The 26,973-nt window shown below is 38.3% G+C and overlaps 1 protein-coding gene across 5 annotated transcripts in view; it reads right to left on the reverse strand.

Annotated features, from left to right (window-relative positions):
- The window catches only part of LOC106835111 (alpha-fetoprotein-like), a 56,522-nt gene extending 30,806 nt beyond the window's left edge, over nt 1–25,716 (reverse strand). Inside the window, exons 1-12 of one of the 5 annotated variants that reach the window (XM_070505666.1) lie at nt 25,593–25,678; nt 24,203–24,254; nt 23,955–24,077; nt 22,175–22,386; nt 17,285–17,417; nt 14,418–14,515; nt 13,253–13,382; nt 7,720–7,934; nt 6,118–6,250; nt 4,415–4,512; nt 2,340–2,478; nt 61–287 (exon numbers count right to left, since the gene is read on the reverse strand). In XM_070505666.1, coding sequence (XP_070361767.1) covers nt 61–287; nt 2,340–2,478; nt 4,415–4,512; nt 6,118–6,250; nt 7,720–7,934; nt 13,253–13,382; nt 14,418–14,515; nt 17,285–17,417; nt 22,175–22,386 — 1,385 coding nt within the window. In that variant the 5' untranslated portion in view covers nt 23,955–24,077; nt 24,203–24,254; nt 25,593–25,678. Of the gene's footprint in view, nt 1–60; nt 288–2,339; nt 2,479–4,414; nt 4,513–6,117; nt 6,251–7,719; nt 7,935–13,252; nt 13,383–14,417; nt 14,516–17,284; nt 17,418–22,174; nt 22,387–23,922; nt 24,078–24,202; nt 24,255–24,673; nt 24,913–25,592 lie in introns of those variants that run through there. The other 4 variants (XM_044766126.2, XM_070505665.1, XM_044766129.2 and 1 more) reach the window with 4 other exon arrangements.
- Between the last annotated feature and the right edge of the window lie 1,257 nt (nt 25,717–26,973).

Here is a 26,973-nt window from a genome sequence, read left to right on the forward strand (position 1 = left end):
CAGTTCTTTATACCTGCTCCCGTGTTGACAATAAAGAACAAAGTAGACAACGATCCTTACTTTTGCTTTTCAGTTTGGAATTCTTCCTCCTGAGCTTTGCATAAGTCCTCTTTAAGGCTGATGACTTGGCCACAGGATAAAGGTGGAGAAATGTAAGTTTCATCAATTTGCAGATCATCGAAGCATGGCTTCCTGAAGGCATACGAATCATCACAGCAATGACCCACACCAGCATTGATAGGCTTGGCCTCATGTCTTCTGCATAAAGCTCCAAGAATTAGCTTTACCTTTTTGGAAAAGAATCAAAATAAGAGCCATAAGGTTTGTGGTTGTTTTGTTTTTTTTCTCTTTTTTTTTTACCCATAAGAAAGAAGATTATTTTTGTATTCCCAAATTCTAGTTTCTGCAAGTTCAGCCTGGATTTCACTGTTTGGGAAAAAGCAAGAGCATCAAGTACAGTCTGATTCCTAGCCTTGTTCTTCCCTTTCCTGTCATCCTCAAGCTGAGTTCACTTGGGCCCCACCTTTAGGTTCCTCCCCAGTCCAATCTATAGACCAGTGTTGACCTGAGGCAGGAGTTTCTTATGCTCCATCAAATTAAAATCAAGTCAACAGTCTGGCTAATTTGACTCAGATATAAGACTGATCACTGGCATTCTTACTTAAGAAGCCCAAATCCAGTTTACTTCTATGTTTTGTAACTGGACATCTGTAACCACCACAAAACTTGGCACACAGGAGATGCTCTATGAATATTTGTTGAATGAATGAAAAAATGAATAAATGAATGATGAAAGAAATCCTTGGATCCTATTTCAGTTATCTATTTCATTTACTTGTCCTGTCCTAGAATTGTCACGTTAACTCACTTCCAGTGTGGTGTCTGATACTTATGCTGGTGCTGTCTGCAAGCCTGCCTATATGCTGCTCTGAGGGTAATGGCCTCCTAAATTCCCTGTCACTTATGCATAAGGGGACGAAGTTATTGAAACCAGTAATCATCAACATTTACTGTATGCATTTATCCATTTTAGAAGTAACCAAAGAAATCACCTTTTTAAAAATAAGACTTTAGGAATATGTGTCTGCTTGAAAGAGTTCTACAAAGAGGGCATAACTAGAGAAGAAAAATTGACAATAAAATAAAAGGAAGTTAGGGCTATCTAATGAAAATGTTTAAATCTGCAATCAAAACAATTGAATTTTATCAGAAGACCAACTTAGCACAGAGGAGGCACTTTACCAAGGGCACAGGGAGAGAAAGCTGTCACCAAACAAGAATTCAGTAGCGTTAAAATAATACCACTTAAGAGAGACCTAGAGATTAGGTCTTGGAGGGATGTTCTGCATTGTGAGAAAGGAATAACTTATCATACGTCACCATAGCCTGGAAGAAATTTCCCTCAGGACCGTTCCTATCCTTCCTCTCATTCCATTTGTACTAATACCCATATCCATATTCAACTTCCAAAGTATTTTGACTTAGGAAAAAGTATAGCTTAGTTATTAGACCCAATTACCCTCCCTTTGGAAAGACATTGCTCATTGTAATGAATACACTGGCATTCCATCTAATAAATTTACGACTTGTGAGTTTGTTTAGGATAAGTCTGAATGAGCATTATCTTGGAATTTGCTGACAAAAATCACCTTTTTTTTTTTTTTTTTGGTGAGGAAGATTGCCCCTGAGCTAACATCCATTGCCAATCTTCCGCTATTTTGTATGTGGGATGCTCCTACAGCATGGCTTGATGAGTGGTACATAGGCCTGCACCCAGGATGTGAACCTGTGAACCCCAGGCTGCCAAAGCAGAGAGTACAAACTTAACCACTATGCCACTAGGCTGGCCCCAAAATCACTTTTGTTGACTTGAAAACCCAACGAAAGGCCAGCCCCAGCAGCCTAGTGGTTAAGTTCAGCATGTTCTACTTTGGTGGCTTGGGTTCAGTTCCCGGGCAGGGACCTATACCACTCCTAGGTGCCCATGCTGTGGTGGCAGCTCATATAGAGAAAGAGGAAGATTGGCACAGATGTTAGCTCAGAGTGAATCTTCCTCAAAATAAAAAGAAAAAACAAAAACCCAAGGAATAGACCCTGGGGTATGATCCAGGCAAAGGCCTGGTGAATCTGACATCCCCAGATTCAGAGATGTGACAGTCTTACTGCTGCTGCTAATCAAAGACAATGGCATGAGCTGAGCTGAAAGGATTTCTCCTGAGGACACAATTATTAGGCTCCGTTGACAGTTCATGAATGTGTCCACCAACATGAGACTGATTGCAAGGGTTAGAGATTAGAACTTCAAGGACATGCAAACATGAAGTCACAGATGTACTTACCGAGTCCTCCATGCAGATGAACTGTTGCTCATCACTCAGTGGGCAACATTTGGTCGCAGCAGCTGCCATGTTCTTCGTGAACATAACCAACTTTTGAGCAGATAGTTGTGGGGCTTTCTTAGTGTACAGGACTATGAGGCTGAAAGAATAATATCCTCTTACGCCTGGCAATGGCTATGTGCCCAAAATAAAGAATTCTACAGAGTTTTCCTCAATATCTGACATCGTCTCTAATTTAGGGTGAACAAGGCATTAAATTGGGTTTAATTCTATCTTTTTAGTCCTTGTTTCAATGGCCCAATGCCTTATTTAGTAGACTTGGAATTCTCTTCCCACCTCATACATTGCTCCACTCTTATCCATCTGTTTTCTACTTATCAAGGATACTATGTTAGCTAGTTTGGATGGCTACAAAATCAGACAGAGTAAACAACTATTGAAATAAATATATGCACAGGCCATTAAAGTTTTTATTGGTTGTCTGCAATGTGTTGGAATAGGGGCTGCAGAATGATCAGCAAACAGCCTCTACTCCCGTGGGGCTCACACTCGAGTGGGAGGGGGATAGACAAGTACACTCAGTGCAGTGAAAGGAGCACAGAGTGCAGCAGGTGCACACAGAATGGCCTCTAATCCCACCCCAGGGATTCAGGCCGACCTCCTAGGGGAAATCTCAGCTCATGTGAGCTGAGATCTGACAATAACTAAAAAGGAGCCAATGAGGGGGAGTGGAAGTGGGAAGGGAGCATTTGGGAAGTTATTGGATATGATTTTGCTTTCTTGACTGGAGGGATTGGGGATTGGAGGAGGGGAAGGAGGAAAGCTTAGTTACAGAATCAGATTTCTGTTGTTTTTAAGATAATTATGGTTGCTGTATAAACAATGGCTTGGAGGTTGGCAGAAAGCAAAGTGAGGGAAGAAACAGTTTGAAGCGCCATTCCAGTCATCCAAGTGAGAGACAGTGATGGCCTGAACTAGAAGAGTGGTGGTGGGAACTGAGGGATATGGAGATTTTAAGGCAAAAGACTCTACAGAACTAGATTTGAGGATAACAAAAAATCAGAGTCAATTATTGCATTTATATTTTAATGGAGTTATGGGAAGAATTTAGCTGTAACATCCAATGAAACAGTCAACCTAATTCAGTGGTTCTCCAAGTGCAACCCCCAGACCAGCAGCATCAGCATTCCTGGGGACTTGTTAGAAATGCAGATTCTCAGGCCACATCCCAGATTTACTGAATCAGAAAACCTAGTGATGGGTTGTGTTCTAACAAGTCCTCCATGTAATTTCGATGCACTCGAGTTTGAGAACCACAGATGGAATCCTTAAACTAGACATTAGCAACTGAACACAACATAAAAGAAAAGTAATAAGCCAAATATTCTCTCTGGAACAAAAATAATTTTTCGGATCCATTATTCTGGACATTTAATTTAAGCTGAATGTTATGGGACACTAGATCAAAACTGAACTTATCCTCAATACTCTGCTCCTAAATAGACTGTTATAGTAAGATGTTAAAGATAACTAAAAATTGGCTTTTGTTTTTGGGCATATTAATCTTTGAAATACAATAGGATTTACCAGGCTGTCTGCACACAAGGAGTTGTGTGTGTTCTCTCTGGCAAATAACTAAGATATCCATTTATCTGGACTCTCGATGGTGAAAATACTATTTGCTATATGGATCTGACTTGAAACTGACACACGGACCCTAGATTAGATGTCTGTTGCAGCCTTGACTCAAAATTGCGGGCAAAGTCCCAAACTATGTCCAGGTGTGAGGGATAGGGCCCCTTTGAGGTTGCAGGAGGGCAGCTAGGGCATGACTTTTTAACCCCTGGGCATTGACTGGAATCTGGAAACTGGCCTTGAAAACAATGTAAAAGCACCCAAGGTTATGTGGACAACTATCTTATCAAGACAAAGATAGCTAAGTTAACTCTGAACTAGTTTTTTCCTTGGCCTCTGAGATTTTAAGGTTAAATACAGACTCCTAGCAACTCTCAGCATAAGGAGTTAACAAAAACTCACTAGCAAGCATAAATCTGGACAATATCTTAAAAGCATACCTGTCGTGGAAGTTACTATCTCCTAGTTTCTCACGTAAATCACAGTGATTCTTTACATGCTCGTGGCTTTCATGAACCACTCTTTGGAACATCTGTTTCTGAAAAATAGAGATAATCAGTGTTTATCTATTGTTGCAACAATATATCTTTAGGCAAGATTGCAAAACCATCTTCTGTAATAGTTTAATGTAACTGTTTTCCTAAACCCAGGGCTTTATTTACTTAGTGAGTTTCCAAATCTTGAAAAACATGTTTGCTAAAACAGGAATGGCCAGGTACTTTGTGGAGAAAAAAGTGGGACGGCAAGATTGATATTCAGTTTCCTGTGATATAAACTCATTTGTGGACTTAAATGGCATATTTTACAAGCATAAGGCAAATCATTCATCAAGCCAGAAAGAGATCCTTAAAGGTAGTTTATAGATCTAAGTTTGGTTGGTCAGAGTGTGTGTGTGTTGGTTATTTTTAATAAGATAGTCTTTTTACATAAACAGCACAGATATAGAGAGATAGATATATGTATAGAAGCATAGCTACGTCTTAAGAAGTCACGGTTTGATAAAAACGCGTGTGAACCTTGAACATAGGAAGGCACTCCACACATACACATTGAAGTGAACCAAGTGGAATTCTCGGAGCTAAATGCAAATTCAGAGTTCTTAAACTATGCAAACAAATTCCAGTGGGAAGAGACAAGTGACCTTGCAGGCTTAGCTCTTTGATAGGAACACTGGTTATCATCTTAACTAATCAGACCCAGTCCACCGGATCCTAACAAGCACTGTTTGTTACAGTGAAAATTTTACCGGATTTGCAAACTGTTTGCCTGGATTTAACCTTTAGCCCTGCCCTTACTGCCTGTGTGATGTTGGGCAAATCACTTGAACCTTCCGAAATTCCAATACTCTCATGTATAAAATGTAGTTAGTACTTCTGGCTTTATCTATCTTACCAGGCTTTGTGAGGCCCAAATAGGACATCGGTTGTAAAGGTGCTTTGTAAACTGTAAACATCCATGCTCCTGTAAGTTGCTATTATCACAATGATTATTGTGGAAGTCTACTGGTGATGCTATGTAGGAAAGGGTGCTAACCTAAAGATGACGAAATCGCCTTCATTTATCCTTCTCTCTGGGGACAGAAAGATGCTAAGTGTATTTGCTTGTGCCCTGACAGGACAAGAGATGCCTTCACCTTCCACTTGCCCCCTCTGGAAATACGTAAGCCATTGAATAGCATAACAAAGCCAGAACCACATGGCTCCCACAGATAACTGATCACCTGGCCAGATTTGTAAGGCCATCTGCTTTTTTCACGTATAATGCATTACAGGAGCTGTTGCCTGTGAACAATATGATTTCTGGACTGAAACAGGGACAGGTTCCAGGCCTGCTTGGTGGAAATAATCAACCTCCCTCTGTCCTAATAGGCTATGCTTTCATGCTACCTGCTACTGTGCCAAGCAAACATTCACTTTACAGAGGAAATTGCACAGAAAAGGTTTCACAAAGCACAGAATCTGTAAGACAGTGACTCACCCAGATGGTTGCTACAGGGTGATGATGTGGTCTTTGGTTTAGATGGGAATCATATTTCTGGTGTAACATAATCATCTTACAAAAGTACAACACTAGTAATAGCACTGGAATTTTTCTTATGTTCATAATCACTGTGAGTAAAGGATTAAAAATAAAAGGAATTTACCCCATGGCTATGGCATTCCAGAGGATTTTCTAATTTACAGCATTTTCCCAGTAAGTTTTGATATACTGTATCCACTCTTAAAATCACTGGAACTGCCAACTCTGGATGTCTTCTTGAATATTCATAAAGAAACCTGTATCCATGTGAAATGTATTAGAAAGTAAACAATAAAATTCAGAGCCCGTGAGTTTTCTTTCAAGAACCAATTACAGCTGTGAAATATATTCAATATTTTCAATCACCTGAAGGCATTTGGAAACGCTGGGAGCCTGGCAGGGAAGTTTTATTGACTATATTTTGAGATAAAGAAACCAAATCAATAAAATTATCTGATTTTTCCAAAGTCACACAGTAGTGAGTGGCAGAGCTGGAACTTGAACCTAAAATATCCTGATTAGCTGATAGTTCCTGGTTCAGGATCCCTACTTACTTTTACTAGAAATTAATTTCAAGTATTTAGATGAAAATACATTTTTCTCAATGTTCCTTGAGGCTAGATTATATAAGTATTACAACTTTTTTGAAAGGAAGTGCTGGCTAGGTTTTAAATCACCATCTTGCCCTCTTTTCCACGCAAGCCTTCAAGCATGAGTAGGCTATTCATAAGCTACACATTCTTCTGGGTTACAAGAAAGAAAAATGTGGGCTCTAGAATATTTTCAAAGGAATCATAGAATCACTGGAGGGACTTTTGAAATGATCTTATCCAATCACCTGAATTTACAGTTGGAACCCAAAAGCCTGGGGAAATTAAGTGGCTTGACCAACATTCTAAAGCTTATGCATGACCAAGCTAGACTAGAACTGAGGTCTCCAAAATCACAGTCTAATGTGATTTCCACTAGGAACTTGTGCCTATCCATTTTTTCAATACCAAATGCAAGTTTAGGAATAAGTAAGTTCAGGTAGTGACATTGACTTTTGTAAGCCAGTATCAAATACAATTTCAGAACTATAGCTACAGTAACTCTACAAAGAATTTTGAAGAAAATTCAAATTCTTATGCTTTGTTGGAATTTAGTTCCTCCAAATAATGCTTCACAAAGTGACTTTGGAAATATTCAATCACAGAGCAATATCGTTTTAATATTACGTATTGAAATCAGTCTGCCTTATGCACAAATTAATACATACTTCTGAATGGACACAAGAGATGTTAATACTCCATCTCTCTAATCTTTAAATGCCACACGATGGCTTTGGTAGTAGGTATTAAATTAATTAAAATAGAAGAGCTGACCAGGTATACCAATCTGAAACTCTTACTTAGAGGAAAGCTTGCAAACACTAGAGCTTCACTGTGTTTTTAAAAATTTCCATGTTAGTTATCAACATTTAAAAATCAAGAGACTTCCAGCTTCTCTCAAAATACAGTAGACAGAACCACCCAAAGCCTTCCTTTCCGTAAGGCAACAAGTGGCTGGAGCCAAATAGTAGCTGCCGACTTTGGACTCCACAAAGAATCTCTTCTTGGCCACAGTTCCCATTTGACCACTCACTTACATCACTGGCTTGCCTCTGTTGTCATTTGTTTGCAGCCTCTCCCAAAGAATCAATAAATACAATATCCCATCATCAAGATTTTACAAAAAGCTATATTACTCTTCTAGGAAGTCATCTTGCTTGTCAGTGAATTGTTTGCATACAAATTGGTCTTCTGTGAACCTGCTGAGTGGTAGGGGTGAAAGATCAGGTTTGCCATCATTTTCTGAGTTGATAATGCATTCTCCTCTGAATGGCATTGGCAGTTCACAGCATGACGTGATCTTGCTGGAGAGCAGAGCCTGTTTAGAGCAGGTATAGTTCATGAGCTGGCTCTATAAAATATAAAAGGGAGCAGTTATTTTTGATGACTTCATTCTGAACTTGTTTATTTTTATTGTTATTAGTAGAAAACCAGAGAAAAACTTGACATCTTATATTGCTTTATCCTTGGCAAACTGAGAGAACAAAAAGATCATTTACAGTGATTCATTCTTATAAGGAAAGCTTCTCTATTTGACCTTATTCAAGTATCACAAACTCTGTTAACATCTCTTAAAGAACTTAAGAGGAGACAGACTGTATTATTGCTTAGCCCGACAAAATACAAATGAAGAGTTTTATTGTCGTGCTATTTGTTGTATTGTTTTAGGATCCCAGTTTAGGAAACATTTTGTCTCTGTCATTTGCTACACACATTAGTATTATATTAGAGCAATATCGCTGTTACACTTACATATATACTTATACGTACGTACACACAAATATTGTGTATGTGTTTGTATGAATAAGCTAGTCTCTAAACTTAAGGAACTCATAATTTAGTTGGAGAGTCAAATAATTCAATAACAATAATAACGCATTATAATAGAAGTTATAAGAGAAATGAGCATGTTATACTTTGGAAGACAAAAGAGAGATTGGCATTCCAGACTGGTTGGAGGTGAGAGTGAAGATCTTGAATTATTTGAATCTTAATTGACAAATGGAAGTTAGTCAGAAACAAATGAAGAGGAAGAGCATGTTAGAATTATTCATCTTTATATATAAAGCATCTTAGAGGTGAAAGGGCCTGACATATTTGGGAAATGATATATAAGATATTTGAACATTATTGGGAAAATTTAGTTGAGAAATGATAAGGCTTAAACCAAATGAGTGATTGTTAGACCTAAGAGCCACTGAGAAGTAGAATTAAGAAGATTTTAATGAATAATAAAGGCGGGGGGGGTGGGGTGTGGCCAAAGAATTTAGAATGATACAGAACACTGGCTTTATGGTAGCACAATTTACTGAAATTGATATTTAGGAGAAAAGAACAGATTTGAGGAAGATGGCTAAAAAGGGAAGCCTAAGAACTCACTGTTGGATTATAGAGCTAATGTGATTTAGAGATAAGATAAAGCATCTGTGAGGCATCTACATGGAGACTTCCTCTAAGCAGCTCAGAGTCTAGATGAAGGGTTCAGGAAAGAAGGATGGGCTGAAGGCCTAGATCTGAGAGAGCTGACGCTACATTACGGGGTCAGGTTGAGACTGAGAAGGGAGAGTGTCTTCATTAGTTAAGGAACTAGCATGTTCTCAGTGGCTTAAGGGAATCGAGTTTGTTTCTTTCTTAATAAAATCCCATTGAGAAGGGAAGGTGTATTGCCTCTAGGCAGTAGTTCTGGGAACCAGACTGACAAAGACTCTATCATCTTCAACCTGTGGCTTCTAACATTGTCTTCAGTTTGGGGGTGTTTTGTCCAGGAGATTTTTATATGCCAGGCCTAGAAATGGCGTGAAACTCTTCTGACCAGAACCCAGTCAGGTGGCCCCACCCAGCTGTGAGACAGGTAGGAAATGTAGTTCATGGTCCAGCAACTAGTCTAGACTATCGAAGGGAGAGTAATCCTTGCCGGATGGCTAGCCCTCTCTGATTGAATGTGTAAAATAAGAAACAAAAAGGCCAAGAACAGATCTATTGGGAATACCAATTTTTAAAGGGTAGTAGAAGAGGGAAAGAAAATTGATAAAGGGAACTGTAAGAATACAGGTGTTCCAAATAGCCAAAAATTCTATCATTTGTCTTCTAGACAGCACCTTTGCTGGTCATCACTGGAAAAATAAATTAGTGCAGCAGTTGACAGCGGTAGCTCTGTCAGACTTCCTGAGTTCTAATCCTGACTTTGCCACTTTCTAGCTGTGTGACCTTAGGCAAGCTACTTTACCCCATTGTGCCTCCACTTCCTAAACTATAAAGTGGAGATAAAATAATACTTACTTTCCAAGGTTGTGGGAATTAAGTGAGTTAACATTTACGAACAAAGAAAGGAGACTGGCACAGAGTAAATACTAAAAAAGTGCTTGTTAACTAAAAGTGAAATGCTTAGATTCAGTGCTTGACACAGAGAAAGCATTTTTTAAAAGTTAGTATTACAGCAATTATTATACAATCATAGAATGTTGGTCCAACAGTGCAGTGAAGCCAAAGAAAGAAAGAGAACTTTACCACATAAAATTGAATTTTGTTGACTGAGTGATACAATAGACAACCTATTTTAATTTATATGACTTAATATTAAAAATTAATATCTATTATAAGCATATTTGCTTTGTGAGTCGGTGTGATGCTGTGAAATATGGTAGGATATAATGAGCACTGATAAAACTTGAAAACTTTCTAAGACACACAACTCAAACATATACAATCCGTACATTATTCCTGAAGGCACGAGGAGAAATAGTGCAATCAAGAGAGAATTAAATCAATAGAAAAAAATAAACAGTGGAGTACATTGTATAAAGTAAATGATAGTTCAATGAAATCATTATTGTTAACAAAGTTATTTAAAAAGAATGAGCATAAACTAAGAAGTCAACTAAAACAACTGAGATAAGTCAATTAAACAAACCTGAGAGAATTAAAATTAAAAGCAGAAATCCAGTAGAATTGAAAATAAGTCCAAGAACTTTGTCTTGGTGAAGACCAATAAATTAAATAGTCCCTTTGCAAAGCTAATTCATTAAAGGAGAAAACACAAAAATATGGGGAAAAGGAGGTGCAATTACATAATTGCTGTTTTTAACTATCAAATATTATCATGTAGAACTTTACGTTCCTTAATGAGAAAATGCTGATGAAGGAGACTTTTTAAAGGAAAATGTACATTTTAAAACCTGAGAAAAAATAAGTACAGTTAATTCTCCTTATTCACAATAGTTAAAAACACTAAATTCCTGAATACTGAATCATCAGCCCTAAGGAAAATACAAGATTGGGTTCCTGCAAGCCTCTGGCCACATTTTCATTAAGAGATCAAGACATAACCTTGTTTTATGTACGCTTCTGTTTAAAGACACCTTATTTAACACATATGGTTAATTTATTCATATTGAACTCAGAGCCACCAGCAGCTAGTCACGCATGAACGAAGCGTATCTGACATACATATTTTCTCCGTAAGGCACATCCTGGCCTCCTCATGCTGAGGAACACCAGACAGCGCTTCAGCACTACACTTGGGGACATTTAAACAGCTAAATCCCCAATAAAAAGCAAAAAATGTGAAAAACGAGACACTAAATAGACCACAAAAAGAACACATTCACAGCATGAGAGCTAAAGCAAGGAAGCAGAGCATCTCCTCGTTCCGTCTCAGCCAGGACTTTGCGCGTCACGCGACTCAAACTTTCCCCTTCTCTGATCACGGGCAGGTCTGCGAAAGACCACGGAAGTGCTGTGAGTATTGTGTTTGGGGTTACTGATGAATCTTGGCAAGTAGGTAAATTCACCAGTACAGAAATCAACAATAATGAGGATCAACTGAAAACTGTTAAAATGAATTCATAACAAAAGAAATAGAAAAGCTGTCACAACAGCTTCTATCTCCATCTTTGCTCCAGTTTCACAGAGAAGTTCTTTCAAACCTTCACAAAACAGTTAAGTCCTAGTACTATTTAAGTTATTTCAGAGGATTCAAAAGGAAAAAAATTCTAATTCCTTTTTTAGAAGTTAGCATAACTGAATACCAAATCTGATAAAGTATGTGCAAAAAAGAAAGTTCTAGATCCATCTCACATCTAAACAAATGCAAAAAGTTTGACTATTTTATATAGATAGATAGATAGTCCAGAGATATAGTAAAATGAGATTGACTTGAGCAATGTAAAAATGGTTAAAAATTAAGAAATCTTTTAATACAATTCACCAATAAATAAGTCAAATGACAGAAATCAAATGATCATCCTAAGAAGACAAAAGAACAGTTACTAATGTTCAGAATCCATCCTAATTAAAAGAAAACAAAACCACCTCTAAAATCAAATGAAAAATCTCAACACATAAGCAGTGTCTTTGTCAAGCCAGTGACTAATAAACTTGTTCTTATTATAGTCTGGACCAAGACAGGAATGCCAGAACAATCTACAGTTATTTTATATTGTTTATGAATACTGGCCAAAACAATCAAATAACTGAAGGTTGTTATGGCATTTCTGTCATAGTGTAGACTATAATGGGAGCTGTTCCAGAGTTACCAGTTTAGCAAAGATATTGTTTATGTGTTCATGGATTTTAGAGATTTGGGTTTTTTTTTTCTTTTAATTAAGATGGATTTTGTCAGGCCCCAAAGTTCCCTTCACTTTTCCCCAAATTCACCTAACCTTCATGCAAATAGGACTCTGAGAGCCTGTCTTGATGAGTCAGCACTCCTTCTAAGTATGCAGGATAGTACTCCTTCCAGCACCAGTTGTCTTGTCATACAAAAAGTAATTCAAAGGACAGCCTTATATTGTCTGTCTCCAGGATGGAACTGACAGCGGTAGCTGCCGCCTTTCTGAAATGTGACTGTAACCCCGGACAGCGACTGCCAAGGAAAAGCTGCGGTCCAACCCTGACTCTGTTCCAGTAGAGATGCGTGGACTTAGGATCCTAGGGGTCGACTAAGTGTTCTACTCAATGATTTTCTACTTTAATTGCTATTGTTACCCACATCCCTTTAATCTGTTGTGTGATGAGACTAAAATGGTTGGCCATGGGACCTCCTGCCCATAAGAATCATGGATCTCTCCAGGAAATCATAGTATTGGTTTTTCTTTGTTTCTGTTTTTTTTAAAAATCATGATGAAAATTATTCATTTCAAACCCACAGAATGAATAGGGACATGACTTTTAACTTGTGGTTTGGTAAAGCCTTATTAAGTTTTGAAGACACAATTTTTTCCTTCTCTAGGATTTTGAGACTTTACATTGGGAGGTGGGATGGGTGAGTTCTACGCGGTTCATGCCTCCATACCCCTTGCCCCTTAACACCATATCTTTGACCTTGATTGTTTCCTCTTTCTCCATGGCCTGGGGGTATAGGCTGCAATTCCAGGACTTGTTGGAGATTCAAAGATGGATGAAATACAATCCTAATTTGGAAGTAAATTAGAGATCAGCTCTACAAATTTAAGAGTAAAGTAAGGTAAGACAAACTGAGTAAGAAAGGAGAGAAGGAAGAAAAACTTGTTGCATGACCTGTGAAGAGAGAGGAGGTGAAACACCATTGTACTGATAATATTGGGAAATGGTAATTACTTTCTTAGATTCATTATATGCCACTCCCACCTTTATTTAAGAATTACATGTATTTTAAAGGTTGAAATGAGTTTTAAGAAAAGAAGCTCTTACCCTGCCAAGCACACACGCTACTGCATTTCCTCCACAGCAGGTCTGATGCAGATTGTTAGTATCCACGGTGAGTTTGGCAATTTCAGAAAAATTGGCTTTCAGTTGTTTTTTAGTCAGCAGAACCAATTCCCTGAAAGGAAAAAGAAGTACATTTTAAACAGTATTTGAATTAAATCCTTTCTAAAATTAGTTCTAGTCCATTAACTAATCAGAAGAGAAGAAACACATTTGCAAATGTAGGGTAAAGAGAATATATTATAAATGCTTTGTATTTCTTCAGTGATAGTACCCAGAGTCACACAACGATCCAAGTCGCAAAACAAACATGATTCAATTCATAATCATGTAAAATATGGTCATTTTCATCATTTAAATTATCATTTAAAGAATTTGAGTTACTTAGATAAGTAACAACATGTAAGACTGCCAAGCCTTGAAAATTTATCTGACCTGACTTTCTCAGGTAAAACTCTGCATTGTAAAAACAATCATTATAGGTGGCTTGGGTGTCCCTTGCCTCAATTGACAACTAAGCAACATCTCTGAAATTTCTCTGGAAATAGGGAGAGTGGGCCTGCCTTGCAAGGAGAACTGAGCTTCCAGGCAGCCCAATGTCGTCCTAAATTGGGGGAGAAGGTGATAGAAGGAATCGCACATGTTCAGGAGTCAGCTGGGATGGAAACACAATCTGGACCGGGAGAGACGCCTGCTGAGTAACATCAAATTCTCCCCACCCCACACTGCTCCATCTCCACTGCAAAGAAACACCACTCACTTTTTCTGTTCTACATGACATTGGAGCCAAAAGCTTTCCTATCTTCCAAGAGGAAAGAAAACCTTTTGTCCTCCAGCCTTTACCTTGCAGAACAATTAAGTGCTTGCATCTGAACATACAGAATCTTTTGTGCACTGAGGAAGTGACTAAGAGATTTGAACAGATGGAAGAAATTGAGGCAGGAAATAATGGGTGGAGATGAGGATTGTGCAATTCTATGCTCAGCCCTCTGAGCCCTATTGAACAGGCAAGTCGAGTGTGAGTGGAGAAAAGAACTTTGTTTGTACTGAGAGACATTATCAAATGGGAGAGAAATGATTTTTCAAATGGGTTTAATCAAAGAGGTGGTCCAACAACATTAAAGTCCACAAATCTAAATAGGTAACTTACACTGCTTTTGCTACTTTGTGGTTGAATTTAGTCCGAATTTCACATAAATGGTGATGCCTCAAAGATATTTTTCTAATGTATTTCCTGATGGGTTCCAGCTGTAATTAGAAAAACAATTCATCAAAGAAATACGGTTGGAACCAAAAAAGTTAATTTCAGAATTAGTAAAGAAGAGAGAAAAGTAAAAATTGTGTATCTCCTCAAAATTAGAAAGTTTTTGTTGTCTTACGTAAAAGAGGTCAAATGCAAAAGGATAAGTTGTTTTGTTTCGTTTTTTATAAAATAGCATTTCACTTGCCCAAGGATCACTTGTCCTAGAACCTCAAACATTTAGAATATAAATGAGAACAAGAAAATGAGCAAACTAAAGTCGAGAGAGCCACTAGAATAAATTTCAGTAATGTCTTACAGCTGTATTTTGTTTTTATCCAAGTTACTAACCCTGCCATCTACGATGTGTCTCCTGCTGCTTATCTAAAATATATACTTCAGTTTTGCAATATATTAATGAAGCCCCCTCAAAATATTGATGTTCTTTAACCCAGGATTTCTACTTTTGAAATGCTATGGCAAACAAAATTTTCTAAATAAGTGAAAATATAACCATGCAAAAAGAAGAATGTGCATGTTTTGTTACAAGAGGAAAATTTTGGAGACAAGATGTCTCAACAGCACAGTGATGGTTAAGTAAATAATGACACATTAATTGTGAAAAGATGTATGCTTGTAACAAGAAGTAGCTCTGTTTAAATCTCTCATCTAAATCTAAAAGGAAATATACCAAAATTGATATCTCTATCTGGTGGAAATATAAGTAAGATTTTAAAATTTTAGAATAGCTCTATATTTTCACTTAAAACATTATATTGGCCATATATTATTTTTACTTTGGGTAACTGCACCTTTCAGAGCTATTTTTAAGAACAATTTAGAAAATGTATACAAAGGCAATATTCAAACCACAAAACTAGCACAATAATGATAATTTTACTTAATAATTCTTATTAAATATAATTAATTATACTTATATAATTAACTACAAATATAATTATCATTTTTATCCTTATTTTGTTGTTTTATATTCATTTGAAATCAAATACAAACAAGCTTATCTATTTTTTCATGAGAGGGCTTCTGAAAACTTAACTCATAAAGTCATGTCTGATCACAGACACAATTTTTACACCGTTGGTTAGGTAATTTTCTCTGAGGAAGGAGCAAGAATTGGTAGGAATAGACATCCTGGAAGCAGCAAGACTATAAACACCACAGAGTGAGGTGGAGGAGGAAAGAACTCTTAGCTAACTTGAGAACATCTGCTTTTGTTTAACATTATAGGGGCGTGCTACACATTAAGGAAAAACTTCCACTGAAAAGGGTTAAGATCAAGAAAACTTTGTAACTTAAAACAGTAAGCTCAAATTACCTAAAAAACTTACCTCCAGGAAAAAGCTCATTTTTCAGAAATAACAGTTAATGAGACATAAGTCTGCGTAATCACTTGCTTTTTAGTTTTTAGCTTATATGAAACCAAAAGGGAAAAAGATAACTCTCCTGCTGAGGAGTTTAGAAGTGGCTCCTGAAAGAATTGGGGTTCACCAGGAGAAGAGTGGAGAGAGAGGTAAGAAATATATATAAACAGCTTTAATGAAATAGCGGCAATTATTGAGTACTTAGCTTATGCCAGAAACTCTTTAGATACATTATTTAATTTCTTACACAAGGTAGCCGACGAACAGCTCAAAAGGAGAAATACGTAAAATTCTACTGGAGTTTAGAGGAAGGTGAGAGAAGTTCTCATGGAGAAGATCAAAAAAACAGCAAGGAAAAAGTGGCACTGTATTTAGCCTTGAGGAATTCATCACAATGACTATCAAACGACTGCTCATTGAGCAGGACCCTTGGAAAATCCATCTGGTGCCCCCTCTAATAAAGTAAAGATGGTTATTTTATGTTGATATTTAGAACCTTTAATGAGCATGCATAAAAAGTACTTTTATCATGAAACTAATTACTGATTTACACCTATCCAACAAAGGAGAAAAGTCCACATGGTTAACAGTAAGTGTGGCAGATTGTATTTTCCGAAGATGGCTACAATATCTTCCATCCCACGCTCTTCTTACAATGAGTCTTTAACAATCCTCCCAAGAGGTGCAGTATATGCACTGTCCCCTTCAAACTGATGAGGCTCGATGGTGTTTCAACCAATAGAATATGGCAGAGGTAACTTCTGAGATGAAGTTATAAAAGCTTATACAACTTCTGCTTTCTCCACTAGAATACTCATTCTTGAAGCCTTTGGCCACATGTAAGAGGTCCAAGTGCCCTGAGGCTGCTGGGCTGTGAGGAAGCCCTAAGTAGCCAAGGCAGAGAGACAACAGGGAGAGGCCCTGAGGTTATATGAGAAGAAAGAGATGTTGCACCAGCCCCCAGGCGCCTCAGCCCCCCAGAGTCCCAGATCTAGCCATTGTCTGACTATAACCACATGAAAGCTCATGAACCAGAACTGCCCAGAGGAGCTCTTCCTGAAATCCCGACTCACAGAAATCATGAGAGATAATAAAATGATTGTTATTGTTTTGAGTCACTAAATTTTGGGGTGTTTTTATGCAGCAAAAGTAACTGGAATATTAAATATTTATTATAAAATACTATCTATACTAGATAGTACTTCTCAAATTTTGATGACTATATGAATCGCCCGGGTATCTTGTTAAAATGCAGTCTTCTGTAGTAGGTCTAGAGAAGAGCTTCAGATTCTTCCTTTCTAACAGCATATGCCAGGTGATGGATATGCTGCTGGTCCACAGTCCACACTTCGCACAGCAAAGCCCTAAATAACAGCTGATATAGGAATATTTTACCTTCATCTGCAAGCATTGAGTCTTATTTTCTTCTCGGCAACATGACTGAATAGCTGTTTCATAGCAAGCAGACGTGGTCAGAATAGTGGGTCCATACAAGAACGGATGCTTTCTAGATATTTCATAAATGTACCTGTAATTGGACAAATACAAAGTTGTACAATTTGGAATTTAAGAACATGTGCTGACACTGTTTCTTAAAAACTGAGGATTCATTTATTTTTTAGACCTGAAACTTCTAGAATTTCACGGTGATGGAGAAGAGGTAGCACTGAACTTAAATGAGTCAAACGTTCAGTGTGGACAGATCACTCAGACATTCCTTCAGTCCCATGAAGTGACCAGTTGTACCTTCTGGGCTAGTGGGGAAAGAAAGTCAGTCATTAAAACTTTTCACTTTTATATAAGGAGTGCAAGGTAGAAAGTTCAACAGTCTAAACTAAATTGTAAATGCAGGATGGTACAGCTAGTGCAGGGAAATTAAATTTAGAAGCTATTTTTCGGTGGAAAGGAGTCTCTCAAGATCATCCAGAAGTTCTTTCTAGACTAAGCAAGTTAATGCCATCATCCTCTAAGGTGCGTTACTCAATATTTTGGGTTGTTACTAAATCCCTCATCTTTATTGCCCTCTCTAATTCATTCCTCACGCTTGTTACAGAGCCTGGACATCAGGCCTACCTTCACTTATAATCATGTCTCCTCATAGTACTCTGCAAAAGCTCACTCAAAATACCACACAAACATGCATAAAAATACCAGCTTCCATTTCCTCTTCCTGCGTGCACAGGAAGACTACTCTTCCAGCCTCCCTTGCAGTTAGGTTAGGAACATGTTCTCACCAATGAAATAGGAATGAACATGCTATACACCACTTCCAGGTTTGGCTGTTAATCTCTTTGCACAGTTACCTATTCTCTCTTTTTCTGTTTTGCATGACCTTGGAAACACATACTCCAGATGGTATAGCTCCAAGATGGAAACATCTTGCATTCCCGAGTTACTCCTTGGAGGAGAATTGTCAGGAGCTAAGCAGAGCTGGAGAGACCGAAGCTGCCAAGGGTTGGAGTAGCCAAATAAGACAAAAAGCCAAAGAGAAAGTCCAGTCAAGACTTTAATCACTTACTGGGATAGTATAAGCAAGTGGCTACACTGGAGAAACTACCAACACTCCACTTCCATTCTCACCTATAGACCAGCACCAGTTGAGGATCAGGTGGACAGACACAGGAATGGCTCACTCTTGTGGGAGCCCCACATGAAAGGCTCCGGCAGTTTTGTGGACGCAGGGGCAAGGTGGAGGGAGAGGGGAAAGGACTGGGAGCGGGAACACCCTGAGTACTGAGTCAGAGTGCAGAAAATTCTCCTCTGGTTTCTCCCTCTGTCGCCCCATAAGGAAGTCTTAGCAGAGGCACCTGAGGAAGGTCTCCGCCTGGGGTCCCCTCTGAAGAGGCCTCCGAATGCAGGCACCTGGGCTGGGAATGCAGCTGTGTGTAGGAGCCTATCAAGCCAGGGGGCCTGAGTCATGGACTGTGACGCCTTAGGAGAATGCAGTACATTGGCTGTGCACCACTTGTGGTGTGTGAAGGGCAGCTTTCCCCTGTGAGACTTGTCATCTGTAATTGCTTATGGTCAGGCCTAACATAAAAAAAATAAAATCCCATAGGTTTTCAGCCCAGAACAGGACTCCTCAAAATTCACCCAAGAGAACCACCCAGTTTAGACTGTGATATGAACAACAAATAAATCTTTACTGAATTAGGTCACTGAAGCTTTAGGATTTACTTTTTACCACAGCCTAGCCTAGTCTACCCTGATTATTACAATATTGTCCCTCATGAAAGTTTAGGATGTAATGTATACAAAGTAGGCCTAGGTCACCAGAAAAATGGCCCTGGTTCTCAACATTAAAGGGATAATAGAGGAAGTGATAGATAAAGAACAGGGACTTGGTTCATGTTTTGATACCTTCCTCCCACCCCATTTCCTTGGATGATACATAAATCTTTACTCCTCCAACTTCCCTACCTCCCATTCTACTTGAGATGCCAACTGAGGGTACAATTGTAGCAGCCAATGAAGTCTAGTCAAAGGACAAGTTTGCCACTGCTGCCTTCCCTGTAATCATTGAAAAAACAGTTCTGTCTCATGAAAAATGGCCAAGGAATACCCCAGTTCTACAGAATCTAGAAAACCCAATCACACCAAAGAAAGTGGCTAGAGTTTCTGGGGTCAGGAACTATATCCATATGTAACTTCGTCAGAAGAGTATTTCTTGCTGCTTTCTGAGGGTTAGAGCCAGATACAGAATAATGGTGCCATGATGCAAGAAGAGAGATTTTGCAGGAGACCTGAGGCACTAACTAAACATCAGTAGACACCTTATCTAACAACTGATACGTGTAGCAATCCTGCGGTAACATTTCCTTTTGATTATAAGTAAGAAATCTTTTCTCATTGGTGAGTGGTTGAGGTCATGGACATTTGAGTTGTTTACCAAATATTTCTGGCTCCTCTCCTTCCAGGCAAATGGTAGGATTACACATTCCCACCCCCTCCAAGGCGGCCATGACAATGTAACTTGCTTTGTTTACTGATACGTGAGTAGAAACAATGAGTGTTACTGCCAAATAGAAGCCTAAGGGGCAATGCATGATTTACCATCATCCCCTCCCCTCACCACAGTAATCAAGGAGGCGGGTATTGAGACCGGGTCTCTGTCAGCCTGGGTCCCTAAGTGACTACCATAAGCAGACCTCCTATATTGGACAAATAGCATGAGGGAAAAATAAAACTTTTGTTGTATTAAGCTGCCAAAAATTGGAGGTAATTTGCTACCACAGTGAAATTTAGCCTATCCTGAGATTATTACTTTTGTTTTTTAAAAACCTATAAAAGGAAAAGTCATCTACAAGCCATGGAGTGGGGAAAGTAGGTCAAATACTAGAATTGAACCTCATTCATTCTCAACTGGACAAGACTTAGAAAATGTAAATCAATGCTTTGCAGAAAACCCTCCTCTTCACTCTCATCAAGGGGCCCCAAACCTGACCCTTGGAAGTTCAGTCAGTAGGTTTGTATCATCAGTTTCCCAAGCCCAACTGGTAGAAATAGAACAGCAGGACTGATTTTATCAACATACACCTACCTCCCAAGAGAAGGCAAAATTCTTGATCAATGTGAAATTTCACTGGAGCCGTTCAATACTTCTGCTCTCTATTGGGTACTCTGCTGAATTAAGAGTTCATTTTGTGCTACAGTAACTTAGTTCCCTTAGAGAGTATTCAACATGAGCCAACCTAATTTCAAATCTCCAAAGGCAAAGTTTAACTTAGTATAAAGAAAAGCTTCCTAATAATTAGAGCCATTTAAAAGATGGAATGTCCCTATTGTAAGGTAACAGGGGGTCACACTTGGTTGGAAGTTGGATACTAAAGTCTTACAATGATCAAAACTGTTATTGAAAATTCCTTAGAGAATCCAAAGGCACAGTGACTATGGTTTTGCATCTATATACTATGCCATCTTTTGATAAGTCCAAAATACCTGACTTTTCCTCGAGCTTTGATATTAAGAGTTATGCTTTCCCCAGAAGTGAATCAAGTTGTTGGCTTATAATTATAAGGCAAATAGTCAGAAAATTATTTTTCCTTTTAATATTTATAGTTGTATGCACATAAGTTAAAATTAGCATGTAAAATAACTCCTTAATACTGACTTCATTGTAAATGTTCAAGAAGAGATTAGATTCACCGCTTGACTATTGATTAGATTTTGTAATCTCTGAGTGTTCAACCCAAACCTGGCTCTAGAATTCTCACCTAGAGTGGATAGCACTACAGTAAATAGGTAGCCAAGCTCATATTTTGGTTCCCATACAGTTGCCACTAACGTCAGACAAGTTGGAACCTGCCAAATTCCCTGTCCCTTAGTACTTTCTCCCTCAGTGGCTGGGCCGCTTAATTCCTTCTTGAAGGCTCAGTAATTACTGGGGCAATTCTGCCCCTGCGTGGGTGAATTAAAGGAGTTTATGTTATTCAGCATCAAGACACCCTGTCTGCTCATTCGTCTCTGGTCTAGAGTTTCGTGTCTAAAATCTGAACTCAAATGACCACCATGCTCCTTGCACTCCAGATCCAGCAATTAGATCTTTGCCATATTCCTCCTGTCTGAGCCTGTTCTCAGTACGATGGCAAGAACTGCATTCCTCGAGAACTGAAGACTTGGATTTCTCTTGTCATTTCTATCTCTCTAGGTATTAGTTTCCTGCCTCTAAACCCCAGCCATGTGCTCGCATCCCACTCTCAACAAATAGACTTCTATACTAACTAAGAAACGAAAACGTGAGCTTGCCTACCCATTTGCCATAGTGCTATCCACGCCAGGTGGGCACTATAGAATCAGAAATCTTGAGTAGAAAACTCATCTCTCTCTAACCTACAATTGTCACTTATTCCTAGGTTCACAATGACAGACTATCCCCATGCCATCAGACACCCCTCCAGCTATTCCTTGATGAACCTCCCTAATGACAGCCCCTTGCCAGAACTATTAGTTACTTTCTGTCCCCAGTACTCTCTTTGGTACACTTTGCCTTCTTGACAGCACCTTTCAATTATTTGCCGCTGGTCTGACTAATCTAACCTCTAAGGAGATGAGACCTCTACAGGTCTTAGTCATTTTTAATGTTTCATAGCCCAGACATTTCCTGTTGGGTTCTCTAAGATCATAATTGTCACTCTGAGGGAAAAATTACATATTTTCGTTCAAATTTTCACTTTAATTCCATATACTAAAGCATTGTGTTTTTAGAGGCTCCTACATAAAAAAGATCTGTCTTCAAATTTGGAAAATATTCTTCTTCAGAGACAACGGCAAGGAGAAACGGCTTACCTCTCCTTCACTGGCATTCGATTCTCTTGGTCCATCTCACAGATCTGCTCAGGATTTGGAATTTGGAACATATCACTGTAACCTGCATCATCTTTTTTGTACAACAGGAAGCACTTTTGTCTTTCTGTGTTATTTACATTGCAACAATCAGAAAACATATGTTTGTCAGCCATTCCTTGGTTTTTACAAATATTCTCTAGGAAGGTAGTCATCTGTAGGAGGAAATAAGAACTCAGAGGGAAAGCATGTTGGCCTACATTCCTAGCCACAGGAAAGTTAAGGAATTTTTATTAAGAAAAGTCAACTGAGTGCATAATAACTTTGTATGTCCCTGGACATAGCTTTTTTGAGCAGAAACCTTTTTGGTTTTTAAGTCTACATTCCCGCATGCTGCACATTGACCCAATGGAATTTATCATTCTCCTCTTTCCTATGCAATTGCTTCAATTCCATACAGTTGAGAGGTATTAAAATAAAACATAAACCAACATGTCCAGGGCCTAAAGAAATCAAGGTATTTTTAATGAGAACCATCCACCAAGAATTAGATGGTAATTTGTTTTCCTTGCTTCCAAATTGTTTTTGGTTTGGTTACCATGGGAACTTATTTTAATAATAGAACTCTGAGACAACGTGTATTCAGTGTCAAATAGTCAAACGGAAATGTAATAATCCAGTTTTCAAATACCTTTGAGTGGCAGTAAATGTGTGGGATGCTGTAAACTTCGAATGACACATGTTTCCAGATTTGGGGGATAAGGGCAGAAAAAGGTCATCTTTTGAAGTGGAAATATGAAGGAATCACTATAAATAAGTGAGAATAGCTATTGGCAAAAGTACTTCATTTAAAATGTGTTTCTAATTAGACTGATGATTTTTCTGTCTACTAAAAGTCTAGTAAAAGACAGGTAGGTTTTAGCCCCAAGAAGATGGAGTAAAAAAATCTATAAATAAAGAAGAAAACTACTCATTTGTATTTTCAGTTGTTTGGCATGAGAATAATTCATCCCAAAATATGTAAGTTGTAAGAATATGTTAGTGTTTATCAAGAATTTGCTAATCACGGAACAGACATACTTTATAAGAGACAACAGTAACTCCCAAGATTTTCCACTAACTGGGAAAAAGAGCCTATAATAATATTCACTCCTTTCTTCTTTTTCATATTCTCTTAGAAACCTTTTCAAATTAGTACTTTAATTTCCCAGGAAACTTTATATGAAGATGTCAGACAATAGTATTCTAGTGACAGAGGCAGAGCAGACAACTTAAATGAACAAATTGGCATTCTAGGTTATAATTCATTCTCTTGAGTGTTTGGTTCTGAAAGTCTGGTCTCCCAGGGATGAACTGATTAACTGTAGGTTTATAAACCTACAAAGATTATAGCTTGAGAGTGACTCATGTACATATTGCTACCTTAAAATCCTCTGCTTAATTATTCAACCATTTCCCCTCGTAACAACATCTTTTGGTTGTAATTTCCTTTCTTAAAAAATAGAGGAAGGGGCCAGCCCGCAGCTGAGTGATTAAAGTTCTGCACACTCTGCTTCAGTGACCCAGGTTTGTGAGTTCAGATCCCGGCAGGGACCTACTCCATTTGTCAGTCATGCTGTGGAGGCATCCCACATATAAAAACTGGAGGAAGATTGGTGCAGATATTAGCTCAGGGCTAATCTTCCTTACCAAAAAAAAAAAAGAGAGAGAGAGAGAGAGAAAGAGGAAAAGGCAGAACATGATTCATCTACCAACTGGTGAAAGCATGCTGAAGATGACTCACGTGGCTGGAGGCTCTTGCACTTCTCTGTGAGATCTACCAGCTCCTTAACTACGGTTTGTACTTCTTCATAAGTTGATTTCTGAAGAAACTGAGCAACCATAATGCTAGTGCTGAAACACGACACTGTGTGAGTGTTAAAGACAGAAGCAAATCCTGTCATCCGTCACCCTTTTTATATCACTGTCCCACCCCCAAAAGAATTAATGCTTTCAAATTCCAGACAAAAGGATATTGATAATAAAACTCACATGTCTCTTAAGTTTTCCTCCAGATTATTCTGGCTTTTAATATTCTGCATGGCTGAAAAAAAAATAACATTTCATTTGTATAAAAGGAAATTTTCCAAAATGAAATCCCCCTTTACAATTCTGAAATCTACATTTATTCACTCACAAATTTCCAGATCTATTTTTATTTACCATCATAAATTAGAACAAATTACCAGAATATATCTTCACTTGTATTTTAACTGTATTATGGAATGACCTATTTCTATTCAACCATATTGGATAGTCAAAATCTATCATTGGCCTACAAATAAGTTGCACATATTTGTGTTGACACTTCTGAATTAATTAAACTTGGTTATTTCACTCTTTACATTAGACGTTACTGACACACCCAAGGAATATTAAGAAAATTAAATTTTAGCATAGAGAACAAAAGTATAAACATTAACATTTTGCCAGGTTTAATTTGGCAAAGACAGTGTCTCTCACATCTTGGATTTGCTCATCATCTTCATCTTCTTCATCACCTCCACTCAATACATATTCTCCACTGAAAACAATGTCTTCTTTCCTATATTAATAGCTTCTAAAGAGCTTGGCAGCTCCGTATTAAGTAGAGAAACCATTATTGGGCCAGCCAATGGTGTAGTGGTTAAGTTCATGCACTCTGCTTTGGCAGCCCAGGGTTCGCAGGTTCAGATCCCGGGTGTGGACCTCGCACCACTTGTCAAGCCACACTGTGGCGGCGTCCCACATAAAGTGGAGGCAGATTGGCACAGATGTCAGCTCAGGGCCGATCTTCCTCAAGCAAAAAGAGGAAGATTGGCAACAGATGTTAGCTCAGTGCCAATCTTCCTCACACAAAAAAGAAACAATTATTGTTCACTAAGGCTTAGGAAACAGCTATTCTGAGTTCAACTTCTAGCTCTGTACTCAATGAGGCTTTGGGAAAATAACAAGGTCTCTTCAGTTTCTGTTTTTCTGTCTATAAAATGCAAATAAGTTCCACTAGATTCGGTGGTTGTTAGGATTAAATGAAAGCACATGTATGAAGCACTGAGCACAATGCCTGGCACATAATAGGTACTAAATAATGTAGCTCATAATACTGTTCCTGCTACTATAAACTACTGTTCCTCTATCTAAAATCACTTATCCAATTTCAAATACAGGTTTGAAATGGATCAGTCTCTCACCTAGAGCAGAAGGAGATCTTGCTACCTGTGTTACTTCAATATGTTAGCTCTCTTTCTGTGTCCATTCCACAACTTAATTTCTAACAATTTTCAATGTATCTATTGACAGTGATGACCACTGAGAAAGATATGCCTTTCTGATACATGTTAGCAGTCATTATACCTTACCTCTTGGCACATAAGATGTATAGATTATAAATAGAATTCCCTACCTCCATCTAGTAAAATTCTCTGAAGAGTTTGACATTTAATGTAGCTGAAGAAAATAAGAAAAGATATGAGTCTAACAGTCTTCATTATCTCAGATGAACCTTTATTGAAGGTGTTCTATCATTTGAGAGAATTGAAGGATCCTCTTATATTCTTTTCAAGTAATTACTATTAATAATTAAACTTTTTCTAGTGAATATTTTTTCCAGGCCACTATGACTCATAAAATTAAAGAAATTCATGACAATGAAAAGATATTGCTGATGGATAGCATTCATTAATGAATGTTGGATTTTAAAATGAGTCACATCAACCCTACTTGTTTTTTCAAGGTTATACCAAGTAGACCTTGTAATAATCAATAAACACTTCTGGTAAATATCTAATTTCCTGGAAATGCATGTTGACCTGTACAAAGTCCTAAAGTGGCAAGGGAGAAGGTAAACATGTACTACCCCAGATTCAAATAAATAATTAGGGCCCCGCTTCCACTGCTGGGTTCATTTTCAAGCCCCTGGAGAAGGTGAGGAGCACAGGCCTTGGGAGCACACCCACAGGCACGGGTTGAATGTATTGAGTGCTTACTGTGGGTCTGGCACTTCATATGAATATATTTGGGTAGCAAAATTCTCATTTCTTGAATAAAAAATTAAGACAGGGTCATATAATTTCCTCATAGACCCACAGGTAGAAATTCAGGTCTGTATGACTTCAGAGCCCACACCACCCAAGAACTAGCATTAAAAGCTAGGGTCCCAACCTTCCTCAGCTATTGTCTGCTTTGTCTATCATCCTGTCCTGGGTCTAGGGAAGGCAAGAGGTAGTTACTGATTAAACGTAAAGTCTAAGGTACGTGTAAAGTCCAAAATTTGGGGAAATGGGAGATCACTGGATACTCCTTTAACCATTCCTGTCCTGTTTCCTCATTTATAAATGGAGGGTTATTTGGATTGGGGACACAATGGCTTATGATAAAGAATATAAATGCCCTGTGGGATAGAAGCCAGGATAAGCAAAGGGAAGATCATCTTTGGCAGGTTTTCATCATCCTTTTCAGTGTTTTCCAAACAGTCTGGAAGTTTCCAAGTCTTGGCTATGATAATAATGCCACAATTAACACAGGGTGCATATATCTTTATGCACTGGTGTTTTCATGTTCTTTGGATAAATACCCAGCAGTGGAATAGCTGGATCATATGATAGATCTATTCTCAATTTTTGAGGAATCTCCATACTGTTTTCCATAGTGGCTGCACCAGTTGGCACTCCCACCAGCAGGATATGAGGGCTCCTTTTCCTCCATATCCTCTCCAACATGTTATTTCTTGTCTTGTCAACTATAGCCATTCTGACAGGCATGAGGTGATAGCTCATTTTAGTTTT

The sequence above is a fragment of the Equus asinus genome, chromosome 3 (assembly GCF_041296235.1).
Source record: "Equus asinus isolate D_3611 breed Donkey chromosome 3, EquAss-T2T_v2, whole genome shotgun sequence".
In the NCBI taxonomy this organism is placed as follows: Eukaryota; Metazoa; Chordata; class Mammalia; order Perissodactyla; family Equidae; genus Equus; species Equus asinus.